At 37.6% G+C, this 26,888-nt stretch overlaps 1 protein-coding gene across 1 annotated transcript in view; it reads left to right on the forward strand.

Annotated features, from left to right (window-relative positions):
• Window positions 1-1,206: 1,206 nt before the first annotated feature.
• LOC139141232 (multiple epidermal growth factor-like domains protein 6) overlaps window positions 1,207-26,888 on the forward strand; it is a 49,482-nt gene continuing 23,800 nt past the window's right edge. Inside the window, exons 1-14 of the mRNA XM_070710856.1 lie at window positions 1,207-1,378; window positions 6,680-6,856; window positions 7,971-8,195; window positions 9,081-9,305; window positions 10,645-10,881; window positions 11,765-11,986; window positions 12,563-12,784; window positions 14,299-14,520; window positions 16,723-16,944; window positions 17,801-17,922; window positions 17,982-18,207; window positions 18,810-18,917; window positions 20,605-20,829; window positions 21,759-21,986. Coding sequence (XP_070566957.1) covers window positions 6,680-6,856; window positions 7,971-8,195; window positions 9,081-9,305; window positions 10,645-10,881; window positions 11,765-11,986; window positions 12,563-12,784; window positions 14,299-14,520; window positions 16,723-16,944; window positions 17,801-17,922; window positions 17,982-18,207; window positions 18,810-18,917; window positions 20,605-20,829; window positions 21,759-21,986 — 2,661 coding nt within the window. The 5' untranslated portion in view covers window positions 1,207-1,378. The remainder of the gene's footprint in view (window positions 1,379-6,679; window positions 6,857-7,970; window positions 8,196-9,080; window positions 9,306-10,644; window positions 10,882-11,764; window positions 11,987-12,562; window positions 12,785-14,298; window positions 14,521-16,722; window positions 16,945-17,800; window positions 17,923-17,981; window positions 18,208-18,809; window positions 18,918-20,604; window positions 20,830-21,758; window positions 21,987-26,888) is intronic.

Raw genomic sequence — 26,888 nt, forward strand, 5'->3', positions numbered from 1 at the left:
CTTACAACACTCTCTGATAGTGTATGTTGAGTACTAATTAAATGTTAAATATTTAGTATAAGTATACAAAAAGGGTGTAGCCGACTTCTCAGTTGCTCTGACTTCCACTATATCGGACGCGTATATAAAAAGGGACTTGCATGATATTTTTCCACACTCCATTATTATAATTATTACTTAACTTCGGGTTAATTCAACCATAAATCTAACAAATATATATAAGGAAAACAACAATAGCGCTGTTCACGGTTACAGGTTTGTTAGTAGATATAGCTGTACGCGCGAGACATCGAACACTGCTGCTCGGATGCGAAGAAATGTTAACATTATCAATGTTTCATGCGTAACTGTTTCTGCAGTTTGTAGTCTGAGTCGCATTATGGGAAAGCTCCATTAACTCAGGAATACCCGACTTCCCTAGAGGATCAATTTCACAGACCCGCCTGTCCTACGATGGCACTACAATAGCACCAGCTGGATTAGATAAACATAACAATGGAACATTCACACTCGGGGATTAAAAGTCCTCTGTTAACGTTTGTCACTGTTGTCACCCGAGTTGGTCAGGGCAAGGACTCGGGTTTCAGGTACCATGCAAATTAATGCAGCCTTCCCCTAATGGTAAAATGTCTGTTAGTATTAATTGTTATACTAGTAGTCGCCTACTTCGATGCATTAACGTCATTCTTGCATGCGCAATTTTCATAAGCGAAATCTATAAATGTGGACAAATATTTATTTAATGAGAGAACAATGACGCCAACTGTGAACAGCCCTATAGCCCCTAACACAGAAACACACAAAATCAATGAATTAATAAAAATAGCTTTACAATGTTTCCAAAAATTGGAAATGAAATAAGAAATCAGGGAACCGGTGTATATCTTCATTAAATAACTTTACAATATACATAATCTTGGATTCAATTTGCTTCGGAGTTCATTAAAATGCAGTTTTGAGGGCGAAAAGGAAGCCGCAGCAGACGCAGCTCAGCAGACGATCTGATAGCAGCGCCCCCAACGGACGTATACACTCACACCTACCAGTCCACACAAGTTTAAATGATTTTTTTTTTGTTTTGCTGTAGTCATTTGTTTTTATAATAATGGGCTAATGAAATTAAAATGAGAAAAAATACGTGGAAACATTAGGTAGGCCCAAGGTGAACCTAGGGCACACGCTGATGAGCAGTCGCGGACGCGTGGACGTTCGGACGTGCACCATGACGATGAATAAAGTCACATGTTTTCAAATCACATGACTGTCGGCTATCACGAGACGCCGGTGAGCTGCTGAGTGGTATTGTCTGTCGAGAAGTGGAAGACACAGCGAAAGCTCCAGCGCGACAGACCGTTTCTCATTACCTATTCGTATCAAGGTAAGCTGCATGCTAGCACTTGACTTTTCAATATTCAACCCACGAATTATATGTCTTTTAAAGGACCAATCATCCCAAAAAAGCCTAGTTTTCGTAATATTGTAAATCCTACATAACACAGCTATTAGTGGCTTTTTGGTTCACCCGGAAGTGCATCCAAATGTTAAAGAAGAATGACTGGTCAAACTGGCGCCTTGGAGGTCAAAGTAAACCGTAGAATTTGGCAAACCAACGTGCAATGAAACTTTGAATGGATATAAGTCAACTTGTGTCACTACACTAGTCTTACCTTTCGACGTGTGCAAGTAAACGTCCACTGCTTGCGTGTGCAAATTACAAGCACAGGACCCTTGCTGGCTTCACCGTTGATGTTCGAAAGTTACTGTTCAAGGATGTACTTTCCAAAGTTGCATAAATGACAAAAAAAAAAAATTACTATCAAAGTTATTTTTTGAAGAATTTTAAATTGTTTTCTTCATTTCATTGACAAGAGCAATTAAAACTTTCGTGGATGAATGTTCTCTATCATCAACTACATGTATATTTTGTATTACCTGGGCCAATTCGTGAGGCCCGCCCCCAGATGTGTGAAATGTCTGCATGAGCAAATTGAATTACTTTCAGGTGTATAGGATTCATTGATCAATTTGTCTGCCACTGTTTAAAACTTTTGAAAATCTCTGCAAGTAAAGTGTAGTTAAATTTTCCTGTTTCAATCCAGTGAAGCAGAGGATAACGAAATCAGTGAAAGTGAAAGTAAAAACGGATTGATGATACATGGTGGGTGCTTTAAGAAGAAAAAGAAGTTGATTGGGGAAAATCCCACCATTGACTTCATCTTTTGAAAGTGTGAAACTGACTCATAAGAAAATTATGCAGTTTCAACATGATCAGGGACAAAGCATGTTGAAACCCAACCATTGTCCTTTTTGGACTCATCATGGCCTTCTCAAGATTAGTCATGTAGGTGCAGATTCATCACATGATCAGTACTTGATTCAACTTTGCTGTGCTATACCCAGAAGCATGGAGACTGTGCCAGAAGTAAACACTTAGCCAGAGCACTCAACCGATGCTTCACCTCTTTCACTTCCATGTGTTGATCACAATTGTATTCAATATTGTCATAATAGGATTCCTGCAGGCATATGTGTTTTATCTGGCAGTGTTCCTGATGGAAGCTCAACAATGGATTTTGTTGACCTGTCAGGGGCATTTCAGGGTTCAGATAAATTGGCTTATATGGATGCTGATTCTTAAAATCAGTGTTAAAGTTAGTTTTCTAAGTGGTAAGCCTATCAAAAGAAAAGATTTTGTGTTCCATCGTCATGTAGATAGTTGATTTAGACTAGACTTTATTGTCCATATTTGCATAAACAGAAATTACCATAAAACTTATAAATTAATTAAATTTGACAGTATACTCGTATGCATAATAGACAGTCTCAATGCCTGTAGGATCACATGTATACAATTGTGAACTGTGAACATATTATAGTCATCATTTTGTATTATACTGCTTGTAAACATTTCTTTTTTCTTTATTTTTGATATTTTGTAGTTTGATTTTCTACCAAAAATAAAACAAAAAAACTGCTGTGTCATTTTCATATAAGTTGAGATTAGAAACTTAACAGTCTGTAGTCAACTGTAATATTTTTGCTTACCAGCATAACTTAATTTTGAATACTAACTTCTAGGCACCCTGTTAAAGCAATTCGGAAAGTGTACCTTGATCAGGTGCTATTGGAAAATTCCTGTATCAAACTCTGACACTGCTGACATAAAACTGGAAATAGAGAACAAAAGGTTGGAATTTAAATGAATAACTTGTTTCCCCTATGCTGAAAATCAGCAAGGCTTATCTACCTGATGGCCTTACATGTGCTGAGTGACCTTACATCAGAGCAGAGATTGAGGTCATGCTGATAATAATGGTGATTTGTCAGCTGATATGCTTGAGTTTGCAACAAGGTCTCTCACCTGTCAGACTTTTTGTCTTTTATCAGGTAGAAATCAAAGCACATAACTGAAGTAGCTCAAAATTTCATACATCCAGGTCGTTTTCTGAAATGCTACAATATTATTGCTATTCTTCTGCTCACGACCACTGACCTTGTTCCAAATCTGTCTAAATTGTACATGCATGCATGTTCAAATGACTTCATGGAAATGTGTTAAACTTTATTCCATACTGATTCAACACTTTGGAAACAAGTCGCAACTATCACAGCAAGTATAGATGTCCCAGAATTCTCTCTGATTTATGTCCAATAATTTGTCACAGGATATTCAGATCTCAATAAGGCGTAACCTGATAAGTTATATGATGTGTTTACTAGAGAGAATTATGGGTAATTCTTCATGGGGTGAGTTTGAAGGCTACAGAATGATTTTTCTTACATTTATAATTACTATATCTGCAGTTTTCTTGTTTTTGGTTTCAAAGTATATCTCAAGGAATATTTCTCTTGCCCTTTAAATACCTAAAAGGTTTGAGATGTTCAAAACTGCTTTGGCCAAAATGTTGTTTTGAAAAAATACTGATCAAACACAGTTCAGTCTAGCTAGATAAATGTGATTGATATCATATGATAAACCATTGTCAGCAGCTGTTTTCTTGTTCATCCTGTCTCAGGTTTGTAGATATTGGAGTTACCTTTTAATGATACCTAATTGTTAGAATAATGCTACCCCCGTAAAATAGTAGTACAAGATGCTCTTGACAATCATGATCTGGTTGTTCATATTTTTACTTACTGTAGATTTTATATTACCTTTTTAATTCATGTACAAGTACAAACTTTTTGTTTACAACATGTTTATGATTGACCTTTGTATGACACAAAATTGTACACCTATAAAACAATGTACTCAGTCACTGTTATGATATATTTATGATTGATATGAAAGAATGCAACGTTGAAGGCCAATTTGATGAACACCCTAACCTCTACCCAAAGGTACATGTAGGTCGACTGACTTTTTGAATCGTGTGAAAGGAGACAGCTTCATGGTATCAAATGATGCTCTTACATTTTGAATAAAGCTAAGACAAACACTCTGCCATAAATTACACAGTAGAACACGTAGTGAGTTTTGGAAAGTTTCAGTCTGTACACTCATGCAAACACAAACAGTGACCCCGTCCCTATACTCATTTCTCAAAGTTGTAGTGCTAGCATGGTATGGCCAAAGCAAAAGCTCTTTCTGTCATTGAGAAATGACCACATGACATACTTTTCTGTATTCAAGTGATTAATTGTTTGGAAACTATCTATATTCTTTGTGTACTTAGCTTTTAGCCTATAGTTATTTATCATTGAGCAGTGGCTTGAATGTAGTAAAGTCTGAGGGAAAATTGCTATGATAGGAATACTTATGATAGTTCATGCTAATTTCAGCATCAAGATAAGTGTATATTGTGTCATAAATTTACATTTACATGTATCAATGTTTTCGTATCTCTCATAGACACACTGTAGATTTGTGTCAGCAGCATGTCTGACAAATTCAGCAACAAAAATGATTTTCAGTTGACATGTTGCACAATGATAATAGTGATGGTATTACAAGATGAGAACTATTGATGCATCAGAAATAGAAAACTATTTCAATGATCAGATAGACAACTGGATAAACACAAGTCATGTGTCATGACGTAGAAAATGATGACATAATGCCAAGCAGAAAACACAAAAATTAATGACTAAACTTTATACTTCCAATTACCAATAAACATATTTCCATGGTGACCATTGGTGACATTTCACTGAACAACATTGACAAAAAGGTTAACAAACTTGGAGGGACAATAGCAATATATAACTTTTAATAGGTTTTTTCATTAAATTTATCTTGTATGCAAATTTTAAGCTCTTCTTTCCACTCCCCCATGGATGTTAAAATCAACTGCAGCTGTTTTCTTGTTCATCATCTCATACTTGAATGAACTTTTAATGATACTGAATTGTAACGGTAATGCTACAAGCATAAAATAATACCACAAGATTATATGCACTTGACAATCATGATTTAGTTGTTCATATTTTTAATTACTTTAGGTTACATGTCTTTTTAATTCATGGACAGGAACATACTGCTGTTTACAACATGTTTATGATTAACCTTTTCTTGACACAAACCTGTAACAGTGCCCAGGGATTTAGAAAATAGCTGGGTAGCTGGCAAAAATAACTGGATTTGAGCCAAAATTTACCAGCTGTGAAAATTTAGTTTTAGTAGAAATTCAGGACATATTGCACAAATTTAATGTGCACATACACTACTTATACAGTAGTTGTAACCACCTGTACTTTTATTTTTGCTTATCTTGATGCTTAACCTAGGGGCCGTGGATAATTAAAGCATGCGCACAGAAAATGAAACTAAGCGTGTTTTGCCTCAATCCCCTTCCCACCCTCCAAAACGAAAGTTTGGAAGTGCAAAAATCCAACCCAGCCTCACTCTGTATCATACCTACAATCAGTAGTATAGCCTGATAGAAAATTACTATGATAGGAATACTTATGATACTTCATGCTAAGCATCAAGATAAGTTGTATATAGCATCATAAATTTCCATATATCAACATTTTCCTATCTCTCATAGACACACTGTAGATTTGTGACAGCAGCATGTCTGACAAATTCAGCAACAAAAACGTTTTTCAGTTGACATGTTGCACAATGATAATAGTGATGGTATTACAAGATGAGAACTATTGATGCATCAGAAATAGAAAACTATTTCAATGATCAGATAGACAACTAGATAAACACAAGTCATGTGTCATGACGTAGAAAATGATGACATAATGCCAAGCAGGAAACACAAACTACTAAACTTTATACTCCCAATTACCAATAAACATATTTCCATGGTGACCATTGGTGACATTTCACTGAACAACATTGACAAAAAGGTTAACAAACTTGGAGGGACAATAACAGTATATAACTTTTAATAAGTTTTTTCATTAAATTTATCTTGTATGTAAATTTTAAGCTCTTCTTTCTACTCTCCATGCATGTTGAAATCAACGATCTAGCTTGTCAGTATAGCATCTATATGTATAATGAACTGTTGTTGTTCACATTTGAATTCCAGGTAGTGTCAGTGTTGTACCAGCATTACTCAAGTTCATGGCTGAGTTTGAACAGGTTTTCACCAAATCACCTGAGAACCGAAACAATGGCCTTGTGTATTAAGAGAGAAAAGTGCCGACGTGCTTCGTATCAGCAAAAATGTTGTTTACTTTAAAATAGCAATAATTTGTTGAAATATTTCTTCAATTACAGATGATCACCTTCCTGGTGTCTGTGCTGTTGGTGGCACAATGCTCTGCATCCACTTTGTATTTCCAGCCGACCCATGCTCAAGCTGTCGTCTGTCCAGACGGCAAGTCGCAATGTCTAGATAAGAACACTTGTTGTAAACTACCGAATGGTGAATATGGCTGCTGTCCACTACCAGAAGTAGGTAGACATTCAGGATTTTCTACAGTGGGATTTTTGGAGAGGTTGGGCCACCCCTCTGCAATTTTTAGGCATATACTTACATGTTACTGTAATACAACAGCCATACAAGAGAATTAATTTTCACAACAAAGGAAAATGCCAATAATGCATTGTTTAAGTAATAATATAGCTCCTTCTGGACCATAATGGATGAAGGCAAACTTTGCATGACACAATGTAGAGGGCGTAGCTGAGTACATAATGGATCACATAGTTTTCTTGAATTAATTTGTAGATGTAGAAACATCTGGGGCTATAAATTGCTGGATAATCAGATACAATATCAGTAATAGTCTTGGAGATGACATCACAAATTTCACTGGTATGGACAAGGCTATGATATAATATAAAATAAGCCATCTCTTGTATTTTCTAACTCGTAGTGAACAATGTCATTGGAGTGTATATGCAATTATTTTGTGGTCAAATCTGACCTGAAATATACCAATGTGTAGTGTACAACTTGTGATAGGTGAATATAGTAAAGTGATTCACAGAGCCTTTTACATCTCAGATGGCTACCTATGCTGTCATGCTTTCATCTCTGTGATCAAATATCCCCCCCCCTTCCAATTTCTGCTGTAAATAAATCTAAACATCTGGTCCAAAAGAAGGTCTTGTGTCATAAGATATGGCAAAGGGACTGAGAAGTGAGTTGAAAGTTGTCATGGATTACACACCTGCACAACAAGATAAGTGTCTATTCAAAAATGTGAAAGAAACTGGTGTAAGTACATGTAACACACAACTTTGTTTAGGAACCAACTGTTCTTCTTCAGAAAGCAGTCATAGAATGTTATACTGTTGAGGGAAAAATTGTTTAGTGTAAAAGCATTAATTTTTACCCTGGGATTAAAATTCACTAGTCTATTTTTTACTAATGTATAAAATATACTAAATTTAATTCTAGTGAAGATACTGAATATCATTAGATTCTATTATTTCACCTGCAAAACCAGTGGGTGTAGTGAACAGCAAAATAGTGAAATTAAAGTCCACAAGAAAATTCCTTATTTTTACAGTTTTTTCTTGGTAATAGCCTCTCCACATGCATTTCTGGATCTCTTCACAGGCTGTCTGTTGCAGTGATCACCTTCATTGCTGCCCTCATGGTACAACCTGTGATGTCAGCCACAGCAAATGTAACAGCGGTGATTTCAGCATGCCATGGATGGAGAAAACTGCTGCAATCCGAGTTGGAGACGTAGTATGTCCCGATGGCCAATCGCATTGCCCCGACGGCAACACCTGCTGTAAGCTCACAACTGGACAATGGGGATGCTGTCCTCTACCACAGGTATTTCTGTGCATGTTCATGGCTAATTCCAAATTTTTTTTTATCAGTCCATCATCCAACGAGCATTAGCCCGATTACAGGATGAGGTACCCATATCCCACTGCCCAATGGAGCACTGAGGAGTAAAGTGCCTTGCTCAAGGGCACAACACCGTACTAGAGTCTCGAACTCACCTTCCTCCGACAGTGAATCGATTACTCTGGACCACGGTGCCTCCTTAATTTTGTTGTAGTGCTACCTTCAGTGTGCAAAAATAACCAGTACTCTATTTTCTCCAACATTTTTACAAGACCTTTAATATTACATAAATAATAACAATGAAAATGGTACTGCTTTTCCACTACGTTATTTTCTTTATGAAAAGCATAAAAAATATTGTCAAAGGCTCCAGCTGCATGGGGGTTTGCAGTGAGCATAGGAACAAAACAGACAAAATTTTCAACAGCTTCTAAGGTGACTCATGAAAGTGACAAAACTTCGGGTCCCTATGAGTAACTGTTGCACAAATTCTGAAAGTAATCTTACGTTTCACATGTAAAAGCATTTGCATATCATCTGTGGATTAGATGTTCAATAGACAAGTGCAGATTTTTTTTAATGTGGGGTTTGCTGTAGTGAGTCAATGCTTTATATGATGAAGAGCAACAGATGTCATTTGGTGGTTACAGTTACAAGCATTCTACTTGTGAATGTGACAAAAGCTCCTTACATCCATTTTTGAGGGTATTTCTCAAAAAAAAGGAGTGACTTTGATGACGAAAGGCTCTTATTGATAATAAGATCTTAGGAAACGTAACACCAAGAAATGAAATTCAGTAATGTCAAACCAACAAGCAAGATTAAGAGTATGTACTAACTGTATGTTACTTTTATGTGTTTGTAAAGGCTGTCTGCTGTAGTGATCAAATCCACTGCTGTCCCAATGGCACAACCTGTGATGTCAGCCATGGCCGGTGCGTTAATGGTGATTTCACGACACCCATGGTGAAGAAGACCCTGGCATTCCATGTTGGTTCAATCCTTTGTCCTGATGGCCAATCACAGTGCCCCGATGGTGAAACTTGTTGTAAACTGAGCACAGGACAATGGGGATGTTGTCCTTTACCAAAGGTAAAAAAACTGTCATGTAATTCCTTCTCATATTCCTTCCCAGAAGATAGATGTTTTGAGACGGATGAAAAAATGAGTTTTTATTTTGTTCATTGGGTACTTAAAATTTCAGTAAATTACAATGTAAATCGTTCTAAAATCATGTCTTGCCATTGCTTTGCTACCTAACAAATTTTCCCCTAGTTTTAGTTGAAACATATTTCACTGAAAATAAATGATGGTATGGCAATTTGCATAATGTATAATTTGAATATTTGTTTTGCATAGATGGTCATTATTATGTATTTACCAAGTAAGTTGATATATAAATGAATCTCAGAAATGGTCCACCCTTTTCTCGAATTCCCATATGAAATCAGGAGAGTGACCCTTGACCCCTCCTAGTTGTCTGACATGTGTTTTGTTATCACTTTATAAACGGGGGCGTGTGACAGTAAACATCTGTGGCCCTCATAAAATCCTGTCAATGTCATAAAATTGCCTCTAGCAGAGGTAAAACGTTTTGGTACAATACATGCGTGTCATATGATTTGTCACATAATCAATAACTGTCAGCCATGTGCCCATTGGCAGATCTTATTTTCACCAATTGATAAATCTACCCAAATGATTTCAAAATCTTAGATTTCTCCTTGATTGGAGTTCACTATGAAAAAGACAGTAAGCAAAGCCATGTAAAATAAAGCCTGTATAAGATTTAGTCAGAAATTGCTGTTTTTGAAATTCTGATACTCAGTTGAACCCTTTAGGAAAACTTCTTGTAATGTAGTACTCAAAATTGTGTTCTAAAAGAAATTCAAGACAGATTATCGAAAAATTGCATCAGAAAAAAGGAGTTTTTACTTCCTTTATGTCCCAATATGAAATAATTTCAAAAATTGTTGGCTTTTTTATGCTGTGTTGTCCTGAAAATGAATAATAATATTTGTTCCTAAAGGGTACACAAAGTGTACTATTAAACAGCTGATTTTTAATTTCAAACATCGCGTTGTTGGAGTATTTGGTCAAAGTGTTCATAAACTAATAGTTTGAACTGTATACACAAAATACTCACTTTCCCTCCAAAATTTTCCAATTTGATAGCTTTACCTGTGTACATAAATTTAGATAGCAAGGTAAATACAGCATCTGTACAAAGTACATGACAGAAGAAAAACTTTGCGATTTGCAAAGTGCATTGGTCCATCACTGTATACTCATCATGCACTGTTACTTTCAAGTGTCACTAAACCAATTAGTTTTATCATAATCAAATCTGGCCATACTGTACCTTATCTTGGTGAACCATACTGATCAGAACTAACACACACAAAAAAACACTCCATGAAATGTTTTCCAGGCTGTTTGCTGTAGCGATGGTCTCCACTGCTGTCCACAGGGCGCCACATGCGATGTCAGTCATGGCAAGTGCAACAGAGGTGATCTCAGCTTCCCCTGGGTTGAAAAAACACTAGCCATCAGCCCGCTGCCAAAAGCTGAATCAGTTGTGTGCCCAGACGGAAAGTCAGAATGCCCAGATGGCAATACATGTTGTAAACTAGTCAGTGGTCAGTATGGATGCTGCCCTTTGCCAAAAGTGAGTAACCACTCATCTTTTTCACTCTAAAGCATATGCTTGTCACAGATTCATTATAAGTGATCCTAGATACATAAATGCATGTATATACCACACTGAATATTTAGAATGTATATTAGATACACATGAGTACAATTTTCATTGATGCTACCTGTATTATGTTGCACACTCTCCCTCCAATCACAGGAGGGACTGTGTGTTGTGCCTGTAGTATTGAAAACTTATCCCTGGGGTCAAAATTTTTTGTACTTTCATGCAAGTTGAAGTTTTGCAAAATTGAAACGCAGCATTTTAGTTTTTGCTGTTGCACTAGTTGGAACAAGGTATGATAAAGAATGTCAATACACTACACATGAAAGTCTTTGTCTTGTTTGCCAAACATATGTACGTACTGGTATCAAAGCTGTTCACAATCTACAACTTCATACAAAAACTAATCACCATTACTCATTACAAGACAACACAAGGACCACTCAGACACTGGAAAATTTTGAGCCGAATCACCTGACGATGTGACAATATCTGTATTCTATGCCTGTGTTTCAATGATGATTCCTGCACAGTGACGGACTTGACTCGTCTTTGTGTATTTTTCTTTGGCCTGCTATAGTTGTGGTTCATCAAAAATGCTTGCAAATTTACTGTGATTGATCACGTCAAACCAGCTTTGAAGTATTACAAAATAGCAATGCTGCTGACTGCAATATACGAGCAAAAAAATAAAACCGGTTTTGTGAGAGATCTTGGATGAGAAATAAACCTGCAGTATTTTGCTCGACAAAATTTTAGTTCTTGTGACTGCATTGATAATTTGCTCACAATGAGAGGTATATGAAACAAAGTGTGTTCTCTCATACAGTCTGGGTAAATTTTATTCCATCAGGCTGTATGCTGCAGTGATCACCTCCACTGCTGTCCCAGTGGAACAACCTGTGATGTTGCACACGGAAAATGTAATCAGGGAGAATTGATCTTCCCATGGGTGGAAAAGACTCCAGCTAAACAAGTTGAAGCAGTTATTTGTCCCGATGGATCCCAATGCCCAGACGGAAATACATGTTGCATTCTTTCTTCAGGACATTATGGCTGCTGTCCTTTGCCCAATGTAAGTATTGATTGATATTTATACACAGTTTAGGATTGTGATCAACACTTTAAATAATAACTCAGCTTTCTTGGATTTTTTTTGAAAAGTGTGCTTTCATGTAGAATGCATCCCCAGGGACAGATATTCAGATTCTCAAACTTTTACAACTCTTTTTTTTGTCTTCTGCTTGTTGGAGCTCATTTAGCGTAAATACTGTTTTCAATGTCTTTATGTTCATGAAAATTGAAAATATGATTACCCCCGAGAGCTAACACAGGGATGGTGGCCGTTTCTTTAATTTCAAATGTCAGGAAAGAGGAGGGAATTTGTTTCTCTAGTACCAAATTTTGCACCTTGAGTCCCAATTTTTATTCTGGATTTCGTAAGGGAACTGATTAACAGATAACTGCAGCATATGCTCATAGACCCTATGGTATGCTGAAACAAGGGAGCATTTTCTGTTTTCATCTAGTTTATCGTTGATTTCCTAAGGGAATTGTTCAAAGTTACCTAATGAAGTTACACATAATGATTAAATCTTTCAATTTTGAATTGCATAGTACCTTGCATATCAAAATCTTTTTCTCATTCCAGGCTGTATGCTGCAGTGATCGCCTCCACTGCTGTCCCAGTGGAACAACCTGTGATGTTTCACATGGAAAATGTCTTCAGGGAGATCTCTCATTCCCATGGGTAGAAAAGACTCAAGCTAAACAAGTTGAAGCAGTTAATTGTCCCGATGGATCCCAATGTCCAGATGGAAATACATGTTGCACTCTTCCATCAGGAGAATATGGCTGCTGTCCTTTGCCAAATGTAAGTATTGATTATGTTTATACAAAGTTTAGAGTTGCAATCAACACTTTTCAGATTTTGTGATAACTTTGTTTTAAGGTAGAACAAAAACCCTAGGGACATATATTAAGACTCTCAAACTTTCTCAACTCTTGCTTTTGGTCTGCCAATTGTTAGGGCTCATCTTGTGTAAATATTGTCTTCAATGGCTTTTCAGTTTGTCCGTGGGGATTCATAGATTTGGTCATGTCTGTGCGTCCGTGCGTCTGTTCACGCTAATTTCTCAGAGATGCTTGGGGTGATTTCTTTTAAACTTGGTACAAGGATGGTACATTATACTATACATATGCACGTTGATTAGTTTTGTGATATGATCCAATATGGCCGCCTTGCCTCAATTTCTATATTGGGACTATTCACTACCACCATTGTCACCTTCTGTAATACCTGACCTTGGCAAAACAATTCTCTTGCCAGCATGCCACAGGCATATTTAAGTCCACCCATTTAGTACACTTTGAACCATGGACGTACCACAGTCACTGTAACAAATTTTGCATGCTGACTCCCAATTTTTATTGTGGATTTCGTAAGGGAATGGACTTACAGACAACTGCAACATACACTGAAAAAAGAACTTTTTCAGTTTTCTTTACTTATTGTTGATTTCCAAAGGGAATATATTGCTCAAAGATACCTGGTGAAGTTAGATCAAAGGCTTAAATCTTTCAATTACAAAATACATACTACCTTAAGTGTCAAACACTTCTCCCAGTCTAGGCTGTGTGCTGCAGTGATCACCTCCACTGCTGTCCAAGCGGAACATCATGAGATCTTTTACGTCAATGTCTTCATGGAGATCTCTCATTCCCATGGCTGGAAAAGACTCCAGCAAAACAAGTTGAAGCAGTTATTTGTCCCGATGGATCCCAATGTCCAGAAGGAAATACATGTTGCACTCTTCCATCAGGAGAATATGGCTGCTGTCCTATGCCAAATGTATTGTTATACACAAAATTTAGAGTTGCAGTCAACACTTGAGTAGAACCTTTGCTTTCTCAAATTTTTTCAGACCATTGAATGTGCTTCAGGAACAGAATATTCAGACTCATATATTCAGACTTGCAAACTTTAACTACTCTCTTTTTTTCTGTCTACCACTTGATTTGGGCCAGTTTAACAGAAATAAAGTTTTTTGTGGCTTTTATGGGGGAAATATTGAAAGTATAATTCCCCCCTAGAGCTAACACAGGGATGGTGGTTATTTTTTAATTTCAAATGTCAGGAAATATGATGTACTTTGTTTCTTGCACCCTGACTCCAAATCTTTATTCTGGATTTTGTAAGGGAATGGACTTTGTACAGACAACTGCAACATGTAATGAAACAAGAGAGCATTTTCTGTTTTTATCTAGACATTCTTGATTTCCAAAGGGAATTGCTCGAGGTTACATGATGAAATAAGACAAAATATTTAAATCTTTCGATTTCAAATTGCATACCACCTTACGTATCAAATACTTCTTCCACTCCAGGCTGTATGCTGCAGTGATCACCTCCATTGCTGTCCCAGCGGAACAACCTGTGATGTTTCACATGGAAAATGTCTTCAGGGAGATCTCTCATTCCCATGGGTGGAAAAAACTCCAGCAAAACAAGCTGAAGCAGTTATTTGTCCGGATGGATCCCAATGTCCAGATGGAAATACATGTTGTACTCTTCCATCAGGAGAATATGGCTGCTGTCCTTTACCAAATGTAAGTATTGATATTAATGCAAAGTTTAGGACAGAGTTAACTCAAGAATGGTGGCAGTTATTTAATTGCAAGTGTCAAGAAATATTGGATTATTTGTTCCTTTAGTACTCAATTTGGCAAAGTGACCCCTGATTTTTATTTGTCCTCCAGATGAAGTCCAGGGGACTTATGGTTTAGGGTCTGTGTGTTTGTGTGTCTGTGTGTGCATCTATTCATGCGTGTGTGCGTGTGTTTAGTGTTCATCCATCGATGCAGATATCTCAGACATGCCTGAGCCAATTTCTTTCAAACTTGGTACAAGGATAATACACTATGGCATACATATGCACATCAATTGTTTTTGGTGTGGCAAGCATAATTAGTGCTAACTTGCATAATTAGTGATTTTTGATAAAAGCCAATTATGTTTCTGAAGAGACTGCACCAAATTTGATGAAACTTTTTACACATGTTGGTCACACAGATCTCTAATACCACACAAAAACTTTTGTCAGTATAGAGTCAATTAATTGCTAATTTGCATATTTTATAAATTTTCACAAAACCCGTTAAATAAATAGTCACTCAATTGATGAAATTATTTACAAATGTTTATATACCAGAGAAGTAACTTTGTGCAAAGACATTTAGAAGGATCATGTCAATTAATAGCTTATTTACATATTTGATAATTTTTTGTAATAACGGTGCTATGATGTCAAGAAATACCAACTCAAATTTGATGAATCATGGTTCAGATGTTGATATACCAGAGTGTAACAGTATGCAAAGACATTTTGCAGGATCATGTCATTTAATCGCTTATTTGCTTATTTGATGAATTTTCATAATTCTGATATTATGTCAAGAAATAGTAACTCAAATTTTGATGAAACTTGGTACAAACATGGTGGAGGGACCGTGGTACAAATATTCATATCCCAAACCTGTAACTGTGTGCAAAAACATTTAGCAGGATTATGGTATGTAATTGCCAATTTGCATATTTGATGAATTTCTGTAAATAAGGAAATATGCCTAGACATACTGCAGCAAATTTTTTCGCACATAGCGTTGTAATAGTGAAGAAAAATATTTAGCAATATCTTGTCAATTAATTGCTAATTTGCATATTTAATGTACTGTAGTGATGTCTCTAGAAATACCGCAGCAAATTTGATGAAACTTAGTACAGATGTTGATCTCAAAGTGTTGTAGTAGCATGCAAAGACATTAGGCGTATCATATTAATTCATTTGCATATTTGCATATTTAATGAATTTTTGTAATGAGCTGATATGTCAAGAAATACTCCATCAGATTTGTTTAAACTTGGTATAGATGTTTAGTTCGTGTTGCTTTAACTTTGTATAAAGATTTTTATCAGTATCATGTTAATTAATTTTGAATTTGCATATTTAATGAACTATCCTAATTAGTGTGATATGTCCAGTAATACTGCATCAAATTTTGTGAAACATGGTACAGATGTTGATCGTCCAGTAGTGTAAAACTGAATAGTGACATTCTGTTGATAAATTATGTATTGACTTATTTAATGACCTTTTGTGATTAGGTTGGCAGCCCAGATTGGCTGAATTGGGAAACAATATTTGTAATGAGAGATCTATATTCTGAATGACTGCACTAAATCTGATAACACTTGCTGCAGATGTTGGTCATACAAAGATTTACCAGCCAAGAAAGGCATTTAGCAGTATCAATAGCTAATTATAGGAAGTATCTTCTGTACTAAACATGGGGCATTTTTGGTTCATATATCTGGCGCTCTGACATATTTATGTCAAGAGTCATTACTCAGACATGCCTGGACAGGTTTCTTGCAGATTAGTTGAATTTTGACATTTCAAGAGCCAAAACATGGTATACCTAATTCTGTCCAACTTGATAAAAGGACATAAACCTATGCCATTTATACTATTACTAATGTCTACCTTGTTTACAATCCAATCCAATATGGGCATCAGTCACAGAAAGGGCTTTGGTATCGCATTTCCCTTTTTCATGTGCATCATATCGACTTCAATTTTTTGTCACTTCCAGTGACAAATTCCCAATCACAAGGCTGGAGGGACTGTGTCATTGTCAATGACTTGTTATTCTTGATTACACAAGGAAATGGTTTTAAGTTACAAAAGTTTCACCAAAAGTTGTAGTATTTCAATTTCGAATCAAATTTCAAATACACTTCTTTCACTCCAGGCTGTATGCTGCAGTGATCACCTCCATTGCTGTCCCAGCGGAACAACCTGTGATGTTTCACATGGAAAATGTCTTCAGGGAGATCTCTCATTCCCATGGGTGGAAAAAACTCCAGCAAAACAAGTTGAAGCAGTTATTTGTCCCGATGGATCCCAATGTCCAGATGGAAATACATGTTGCACTCTTCCATCAGGACAATATGGCTGCTGTCCTTTGCCAAATGTAAATACTGATATTTGCACAAAGTTTAGGATTGTGATCAACACTTATTAAGGGGAAGTTCACCAAGGATGATTTTTACATATGTGCTAGCTTTGTTGTCACATACCCTGGATAAGCTATTTTCGCCATTTATAACTTGCATGAGTTTTCACAAAAACCGATAGAAATATTACAGGAAGTTGACCATGTAATTTGAATCATGGGAAAAAAGCTCCGAGCTTGGAGCTTGCATCATGTGATATGGAAGGGGCCATCTTCCCATGGGTATGGCATTGTCCACTCTTTTTTCCCCATGATTCAAATTACATGGGCATTTACTTTTTTTATCGTTTTTTGTAAAAAATAACGCGAGTTATAAACGGTGAAAATAGCTTTTTGGGGGTAAGTGACCACAAAGCTAGCACATATGTAAAAATCATCCTTGGTGAACTTCCCCTTTAAATAGTAACTCTGCTTTCTCAGATTTTTTGGAAACTCTGCTTTCAGGTAGAATGCATCGCCAGGAACAGATATTCAGACTCTCAAACTTTTACAACTCCTTATTTTGGTCTTCTGCTTGTTGGGGCATATTTGGCTTAGATACTGCTTTCAACAGCGTTTTGTGAAAATTTAAAATGTGATTCCCCTACAAAGTTAACACAGGGATGATTGCCATTTTTAATTTCAAATGTCAGGATATGTTGGGTAATTTGACATTCTTGTACCAAATACTGCACGATGACTTCTGATTTTTATTCTCGATTTCAAAGAAATGGTTTAAAGTTACTATACAAAAGTTTGAGCTAAAGTTTAAGTTTTTCATTTTCGATTTGCACTACTACCATGCCTTCAGCTTCAAATACTTTCCCCACTCCAGGCTGTGTGCTGCAGTGATCACCTCCATTGCTGTCCCAGCGGAACAACCTGCGATGTTTCCCAAGGAAAATGTCTTCAGGGAGATCTCTCCTTGCCGTGGAGGAAAAGACGCCAGCCAAACAAGTAAATGATGTCAGCATCTCAGTGGGTGATGTCATCAGCCAGGTTGGTGATGTCATCAGCCAGGTTGGTGATGTCAACTGCTCAAAGGGACAGTCATGCCCGGACGGCAACACTTGCTGTAAAACCCTGTCAGGCCTGTTCGGCTGTTGCCCCTTTCCAAATGCTGTCTGTTGCCCCGACCAGCAACATTGCTGTCCTCAAGGTTTCACCTGTGACCTCGTGCAGACCAAGTGCATCATGGGTAATGGGGTGACTGTCCCTCTTGCTAAAAAGACCCCAGCAGAGGTGAATAACCTTATCTGCAATTTAAAAGGGGCTGAAATGAATGATTTTAATTTTCTTTGATCGTTCATAGCTGGAGCATCCAACTCACTTCACTAGCGTTGCTTGTATTCAAAGCACAATCATATGTGTATAGGTATCTACAGCAATGTGTTTGGTACCATTCTTTTTCATTATACCATCTCGATAACTGTGGATGTCATCCTCCCAGGATGCAATCAGTCACTTACGCATTGGCAGCTTTTCTTCAGTCAATTTCTCAGGCATGGGGTGCATTTTGGTCAAACACCTCATGTTTCAATAGAGCCTGTACATATGAGCTGTGTTGTCTCAGAGAAGTATACTCACAGATGCAATATTTATATACTTCATGCACCAACAGAAATTTTTTCATCGTTTGCCAAAAATAAAAACAATAATCTGCAGTAATATAGCCCTAAAAACCACCATTCCAGTGAAGTAAACATAATTGAACTTTGCATGTTTTGGAAAAAAATTACCATAAAATATATTGTTGTTGGTGAGTATTGGAAGTAAAATTAGCGTAAACATAATTTGGATATGTTTTTTCTCTGGATTAATGATACGTTAAATTTGTTTTCCAGGCTCTTGTTAAAGATGTGATATGCTCTGGTGGAAAACAGAAATGCCCATCAGAGACTACCTGTTGTGAGTTGAAGTCAGGATTGTATGGATGTTGTCCCCTTCCAGATGTAAGTGGCATGGTCTTTGTCTATCCAGATGTCGCCCTCTATCAACAATACTGAAAATGCCTTTGTTTAGATCAAGAATGTGTGAATTTATCTGATCCTAGGCGAGGTGGAAAAGTCGTTTGTACATGTTATCTTAGTACCATCACAGAGTCTCAGGACATAATTAGTCATGTTTTGCAACTTGTTCTCTTCATTTTTCAACATGATTCATGTGAAATGTGCTTTCCTCTTGCCACGCAATATTTTATCAATAGCATGATCAGAACTTTGAACGCTAAATTATATGCAGACTGTGGAGCTCTTTCTTATGCTGTCTCTATCATTTCTCATTTATTCAGTTTGTGTTGAATGCTATCAGATGCAGGGGTACCTAGGAAAGTGTAGCTTTTGAATGAAAACAACAGTTTTGACACCGTTCAGGATAGCTTGGGTAGGGAAACGATAGCTGCTGGAATGGAATCCGTAAGTTTGGTCATCTAAAACGCTAGCTTTGAACATATTTTGATGTTTGGGGCATAAAATAAGATGGCTGACAGGAAAAGCAGTGGAAGCAGCGGTAAGTATTTTACCCATTTTCTCAAAAGAGTCACCAATTTCTGTTGTGTAAGATGCCGCGTTCAGTGAGGTTCAGGTTCGATTACACTTCTGTAAAGTTTCTGCCCCCATTTTACAAAACTTGCAGAGAAATCACCGTTCCCGTTTTCGAAGTGAACAGGCTATCAGGACGTCCTATTGTAATACATGTACAGGGATTAAAATGTACATATGATAGTGTAAAGACATAGTCGTTAGTGTTTGCAATGTCTGTTTTCCATAGTTCAGACTTACCAAGATTTCAAAGTTAGCTTTAGATAAGATGACTAGTTATCTTCTCTACCTTCCATGTATGCATGCAAAAGCACTTTTTTTTCATACACTATCATTATACATAATCCATGTACACGTATTAGATTAGGACGTCCTGCTAGCCTGTTCAGTCCGAAAACAGGAACGGAGATTTCTCTGCAAGATTTGTAAAATGGGGGCTGAAACTTTACAGAAGTGCAATCGAACCTGAACCTCACTGAACGCGGCATCTTACACAACACAACTTGGTGATTTTTTGTTGAAAACGGGTAAAATATTTACGCCGCTACCACTGCTTTTGCTGTCAGCCATCTTGTTTTAAGCCCTCCATAGGAAAATATGTTCAAAGCTATTGTTTTAGATGACCAAACTTACGGATTCCATTCCAGCAGCTATCGTTTCCTTACCCAAGCTATCCTGCACAGTGTCAAGGCTGTCATTTTCATCCAAAAGCTACACTTTCTTAGGTATTCCTGAGATGTTAGTGTCACAGCGCATGAAATACATCACTGTTCAGAGTGTGTGTGTGTTCAAAATCTTCATAATGTTTTGAATTGATTTTTAATAAATGCAAATTTGACTTCTTTGTGCCAGAAAGACATCGAGGATTAAAGAGTTGGTCAATAAATGTTGGTCACTCAAAATGCAGGGAACTTGTGTAATGAATTAAATGAGATTGAAATTTCAAGTTCTTCAAGCCTTTCACAACCATGGTTCAGCCCAAACTCATCGTTCTCAATGGAGATAATTGAGCTGTATACGGGGAATTTTGGAAGTCTCAACAGATTAATCTGCAGTGAAGTGAGACTGACATTTTGTTATGGTTTGTGCTTCATTTCAGGCTGTGTGCTGTGGTGATGGAGAACACTGCTGTCCCTCAGGTTACACATGCAATGTAGCCGAGGCCAGATGCTACAAAGATTCAGTCCTAGCAATACCGTGGATCCAGAAAGTACCAGCTCTCAAAGAGTTAGTGACTTGCTCTGACGGCAAAACAAAGTGTCCAGCAAAGAACACCTGCTGCCAAATGGCCAATCTCCAATGGGCATGCTGTCCCATTGAGGAGGTAAAATCACATTCCATACGATGTACTGTTTAACCTTTCTTTTTAAAGGCTCCCTCTATATTTGCTTTTTGCCTTTTCTCCAATGGAAGGACTTTTCTTTAAGTTTCATTCTGATGCCCCCTTTCCAATCTGTCACTATCAATGTACCTTCATCCCTACCCCTCTTCCTGTGTTTCCCTATCTCCCCTCCCTCTTCTCTTAGTCAGTTTAACTCACTGTTTCCTCCCTCTTTCTCAGCTCCCCTCACCCTGTTGGTCATCTGCTGTCCATTGCACGTAATTGCTGTCCTCCATGTAGACAAAAGTGCTACCCACAGTTAGACTTCACAAGAGTAATATCTTGTAGTTCCATGTCAAGTCTTAATATGTTAATCAAGTTTTCTGTCTGGCCAGTTTCTTACATATTTTCTTTCTTACATATTTTATTCTGCTATGTTATTTGTATTCCGCGGTATACTAAAGCCGCAAAATTGCCAGTTAAGATTGGAAGGCCCGCCTCTTGAGGGAGCCCTTTCCTTGCATAAAAGGCTTACAGGAAGGTACTCTTTCGAGCAAGGGATGTTCCAATCTAGGACCAGGCCAATAATATGGTAGGCTATTGAACACGGGACTGTTTCATTTCTTGTAACAACATCCATGTTATGTTATTTGTATTTTATTTCTCTTATCCCTGTCACCAGGTCCCGTTGCTTTCTAATAATAACAATGATCATTATTCTCCATATTGACAAAAGTCCTGGTGCTCTGATTTCATCGACACACAAAACTTCTTTCCCAACAAACAACCAAAACATATTTGCAAATGTTTGCTGAAGTGTTAGCCTTCTTGATATAGATCTCTCATCACATTGAGAAAATATGGTTCAAAATTCTAGAAGAGCTTTCATATCACTCGCTGAACTTTGAAATGTTCAATTGATTCATCTGCAGGCGCATTGTTGTGAAGACAAACTCCACTGCTGCCCAGTTTACCTGAAATGTGACATACCATCAGGCAAATGTGTCAACAGAGCCTTGTCTATTCCATGGATGGAGAAGACACCAGGTCTCATGAACTATGTCAACTCTGTGATCTGCAGTGATGGATCACAGTGCCCCGATGGCAATACGTGCTGCAAACTATCGACCGGACAGTATGGCTGCTGCCCTCTACCATCAGTGAGTATTCTAGAGATTTTGGGAACAAAGACACTTTACCCTCTAGCAGTATTTGCTTCATTTCGAAATCAATAATATCTTATTAAATTAAGTTAGTGTGCACCGGGAACTTACAAGAAAAATGTGGTCATGTTTTGCTAAAGAAACTTTTCCATTCTGTTTCCTAATCAAGAATCAAGAGTCAGAGATGCCATGCAAAGTGTCTGATTACAGAAACAAATTACCTCAAACATAGTGACATTGTAAATTCAAAAATGGCCACTGTACCCTGTGCTGTGGCAATGAAAAATAATTTATAAGAAGGCAATGTGTATGCACAACTGTTAAAAGCAAGTTGTGTGTAACCAAAATTTCCACTTTTACTCAAGCTGGTATAAAAAAATCAAGCATGGTCATACCTTCACTTTAATTCATTAAACACCATTTTTTACCCTGTGACCAAGCCCTAACGAGAAACAAGAAATTTTGACCTCTGCAGTGTAAATGATTGCACCATTGATAGGCTCAGGGAGCTAGATTTATGAACAACTCAAAGGTCTATCTGTGCATGATTATGATGCGTACTGTATTGTCATTGAAAGTTTGGATTGTTAAATGTTATGTTCTTTCCTAATATTTTTCTGGTGTTCTGTTCACCTCTGTGCACAAATAAAGAGTAGGAAAATTAATTGAATGTACAGTACCGTTAAATTCCCAATTGAGGCCGCACCTCTAATTGAAGCCGCACCGTGACTTTGAAACATTGTCTTGGCTCATTGTTTGCCCATTTTGGGTTTTTGAATTGTACCATTATAGAAGCCGCACCCCTTCTCTGAGCCCATAATGAAACAATGCATGCACACCAGCTGGCTAATGTCGCCTCATTGACTTGTGCTAATGATTGACAGGTGTCTTTCTTACAGAAAAAATACCCAATAAAAAGTTCCTTTTTAACACTACTAGTACCATTGTGCATTTTGTCATTGATAGTAACAAAAGTACAAACAATGCCCCATGTATCGGCACGTTTGTGTCTATGTTTGAACACGGCTGAAGTTTTTGTCAGTGTGGTAAACACCGCCATAGTCAATTACCTGATGCAACAATTTTGAAGCAACGGTGTTTGTGTACAAGTTAAAATAGTTGAGAGATTGAGATACCATGTTTCAAATACGTAGTTTTCATTCAATACCCACGTACCCTTACCGATGCCTGACCTACAACAACACCACCGCACCTGCATCATGTATTGACATAATGAACTGCCTATACTGTACTGTGTGGCTGCTGAATGACCATGGTGGGTGCATATAAGCTTGCGTGTACACGTTCCGTTTTTGATCATGAGAAAATAAAATTTGACCACAAAACAGTTCACAAAAACATGCCAGTAAAGTTACCCAAGGTCATTCACTTGCCTTTATTGCACTACCCGAGTATGAGCCACCCGTTCGGCAACACAAGACAGCTGTAAATCAAGGGGACCCATCTGCCATTGATGCTTAATTTATGCTAATTTTATGCACGATTTTTTTCAAAACCATTTGATCTTCTATCGCTTTCAAAATCGACTTACACGTCCAAAGAAATTGATTGTACAATCTCTGAATACAGAAGTGACATTTTTGTGAAATTCCAGCGTCCAAAAACCCCTAAACTTGAAACAAAGACATCATGCATGCATGTCATGCATGTCAACATGGCCGACCTTAGTGAGACTATTCTATTTAGGGGACGGGGGTCAGCAGGGTCAGAGAATCAAGAAAGTACTGGAAAAACGTGTCATTTTCCTTACGATGCTGTCAAGGGAACTCCAGTTTCCCATTGTTTTAACATCTTTTAATAGTTTCCTTATTATCTAAAAGGAATTTTACCAAGTTTAACGACCAAATACACTCTCCTAACGTTTCTATATTGGAGTTACACTAGGGTAGGGGCTTTTTATGTGGGTAATTTATTCACGCAGAATTCATTGGTACTAATTTGCATAACAATAGCGATTGCCCCTGCAATGCTTGGTGAGCATATCGAAACACAGGAAATGTACGTAATTGAAGCCGCACCGGGACTTCAGTGCGTGATCCCAGGGGTCCCTCAAAAATGTTTCTAATACAAGCCGCGGCTTCAATTGGGAATTTTACGGTAGTTCTTTTCACCAAGGATAGTAATTTTCTCTCACACTATCAAACAGAATTTCCGTATTTGATAATGCAGTCATTCCTCTGTGTTTAGTTACATTTTCACATTACTCTGTATGGCCAGTGACAAGCCATTCACAAAGACATGCAAAATACCACACGTGGGTGATGTGTCAACTACAACACACAACTTTTGTAACTTTCTGGGAGCAGCCACTCCTGTTGAGTGACAGACAAAAGGCAGTGAAAGATTTGATACCTTTTAGTACCATTAACAAACTCTTCTCAAACCTCTCCTCCCACATGTTTGAACTTTGCACACTTTCCATAGTGTATGTACATTTATTCATATTGAGTACAAAACTAATTCTATGAACTCAATCCTTTGAATAGTTAAATCATATGATATTTCATCACAACTCATCGTTAATCAAACTTCCTTACATTCATCATCCAACAAAATCAGGGATTTGATTTGCCTCTTCTGAAGAATTTTTTGTAGCCTGGAAAAGATACTGAATACCCAATATGTGTTTGATATACCAATTATTAATGTCTGCAGCCAAGTGTAAAACAAAGGTATTGGGAGTGGATAGTCACCCCTGGATATCTCCCCCCCCCCCATGCAAGGGTTACTGAGAAGGTTAGGGTATAGGTCCAGGTAGTTGTCCAGGGGTTGACACTCTCAGAACCACAACAAAATACAAAATTAAGGGGTAGACCCACCTTCCTTGAGTGATTTTGGTCATTTTTTGTTTTATGGTAAATTTTGAATCTGTCTAATATGGCCTTTGAGTGGACGATAAGTTTGAAACCATAACATACTTGGAAATGAGTTCAATTTTAACAAAAATGAACATTGTAGGCCAGTTCGCGTGCCGTGTTTTTCTTGTGTCTTAATGGTTTCCAGATTAGTCAATGCTATCTCAAGAGCGTAAGTAGATTACGTTAATTCCGTCCGGAGGAGTGCGCATGCGTCAGTCTTCTTCCCAGCTGCCGGCAGGAAGTATGTCGTGGCTACTGAACATGCTGAAGGTAGCTGTCGATTGCAAAAGCATGGTCCACAAAAGCGAAGTATCAAGCATATGGCCGGGAATGAGAGAACAGTTAAAATTGTCAGAGTTACAGTCAGGCTTAAAACTCCAGTTTCCGATGCGTTGAAAAGGTATAAAGTGGAAATGGTCGCAAGCGAGGACTGTAACGCAGAACGCTTACAATTACTCATTTAACAAGTTGCCTGTCCCGTTTTTCTCGAGGGTCTATGACTAAACTGAGCTTCGAACAAAAACTTGTGATACATCTTGCGCACAACAGAGAGGCTGGTCGTTGTAGTTTACGTTATTTTTACCTCGTTCTCCTATGACACGTATTTAATAAAACTGTTCCCGTATAAAACAAATAACGGCCGAAAATCCAAAGAGTATAGGTCTTTGTCTTTACATGTTTGCCAAATAAAGTCCAGCATTCAAAATTAAACCAAAAAATAAAACCAAAACGTACATTTGTGTCGGCTAACAAATGACGTGGACTCAATGCAAAGTATGGTCTGACATTCAATGACCCCGCCCCAATCAAACGAGGCTACTCCGAAAATCAAAAAATTACGTCTTTTTCTGATAACAGTATACATGTTTGTTTGCACTTAATGAAGTCCGACATTCAAAACTGATCCCGCTCCGAACTAATTGCGACTGATGATAAAAATGTCAGGTGATTTTTTTACGTCTGCAAATGCCCAGTGAAATCCGGCAACCAAAACTGTTACCGGCCCCGCTTACGTTACGGTTTACATGTAAAGCATGCAATTGTCACGCTAGCCTGTACGTCACCACAAGTTTTCTATATTTTTTTGTGAAAATGGTTGCGACATCTTTTTGTTTCGACAGTTGGGCGAGCAACATTCCTCTCCGTAGAAATTAGAAATATGCCAATAGTTCGAAATTTTATAACGAGAAAATCGCGCCGGTGTCTGCTCTGCCCAGTTAAACGTGAGCTTATTGTTTTGTAAGTTCTATGCGGGCACAGAGGGAACGTGATGCTGATAACGCATGTACAGTTTTGCTATATTACATCAGAATGATGCCGTGATTTACAATTTAAACACAATGTTGACCTAGCATTTTTTTTTCAATCTGTACCGAAGCTAATCATACGGCAGACATAATTTGTCTCGATCAACTGAACTTTTATTGGCGGACTGCTCATGAAGTGAGTCGAAGTCCAGGGTCGAAATCAATCTCGATTGAAAAGTATGCGATATTTCACAGCACAAATTCATGTCGGTATAGCTTTAAAATCATTGCGATTGAATTGTCATTAGGTAATTATAAACTTATGCGGTAAATTTAAAGAAACCAAAGTTGAAAATGATAGAATAATTTCCATGAACTTGAAAAAAATTAAACAACCATGAACGTGCTTTTTCCGAATCAGCAACTACTTTTTCCTGTGGATAAACTCAATCACGCTGACAAACACAGTGCTGCTGGTCTGTCTATCGTCGTTATTATAGTAGTTCAATGGACAGTCGCCATCGGAGAACGACGAATGCTCGTTTCCACCTATCAGCCAACGCGATATTCAACTGTTTGACTGACGAGGAAGTTCACGCATTTCATTATTTGTACAAAATTCGACCATCGCGATTTTAGAATGATGCATTCAGTTTAATATCAGCGCGGTCACAGATTCACATCTGTTTTAGGTACTCGCCTCCATGGTACTCGCGAAGCCAAAACAAGTCGCTTTTAGAATTGTTCAAGTTTCGTGTCAGAATTGATTTATT

The sequence above is a fragment of the Ptychodera flava genome, chromosome 9, assembly GCF_041260155.1.
Source record: "Ptychodera flava strain L36383 chromosome 9, AS_Pfla_20210202, whole genome shotgun sequence".
Lineage (NCBI taxonomy): Eukaryota > Metazoa > Hemichordata > Enteropneusta > Ptychoderidae > Ptychodera > Ptychodera flava.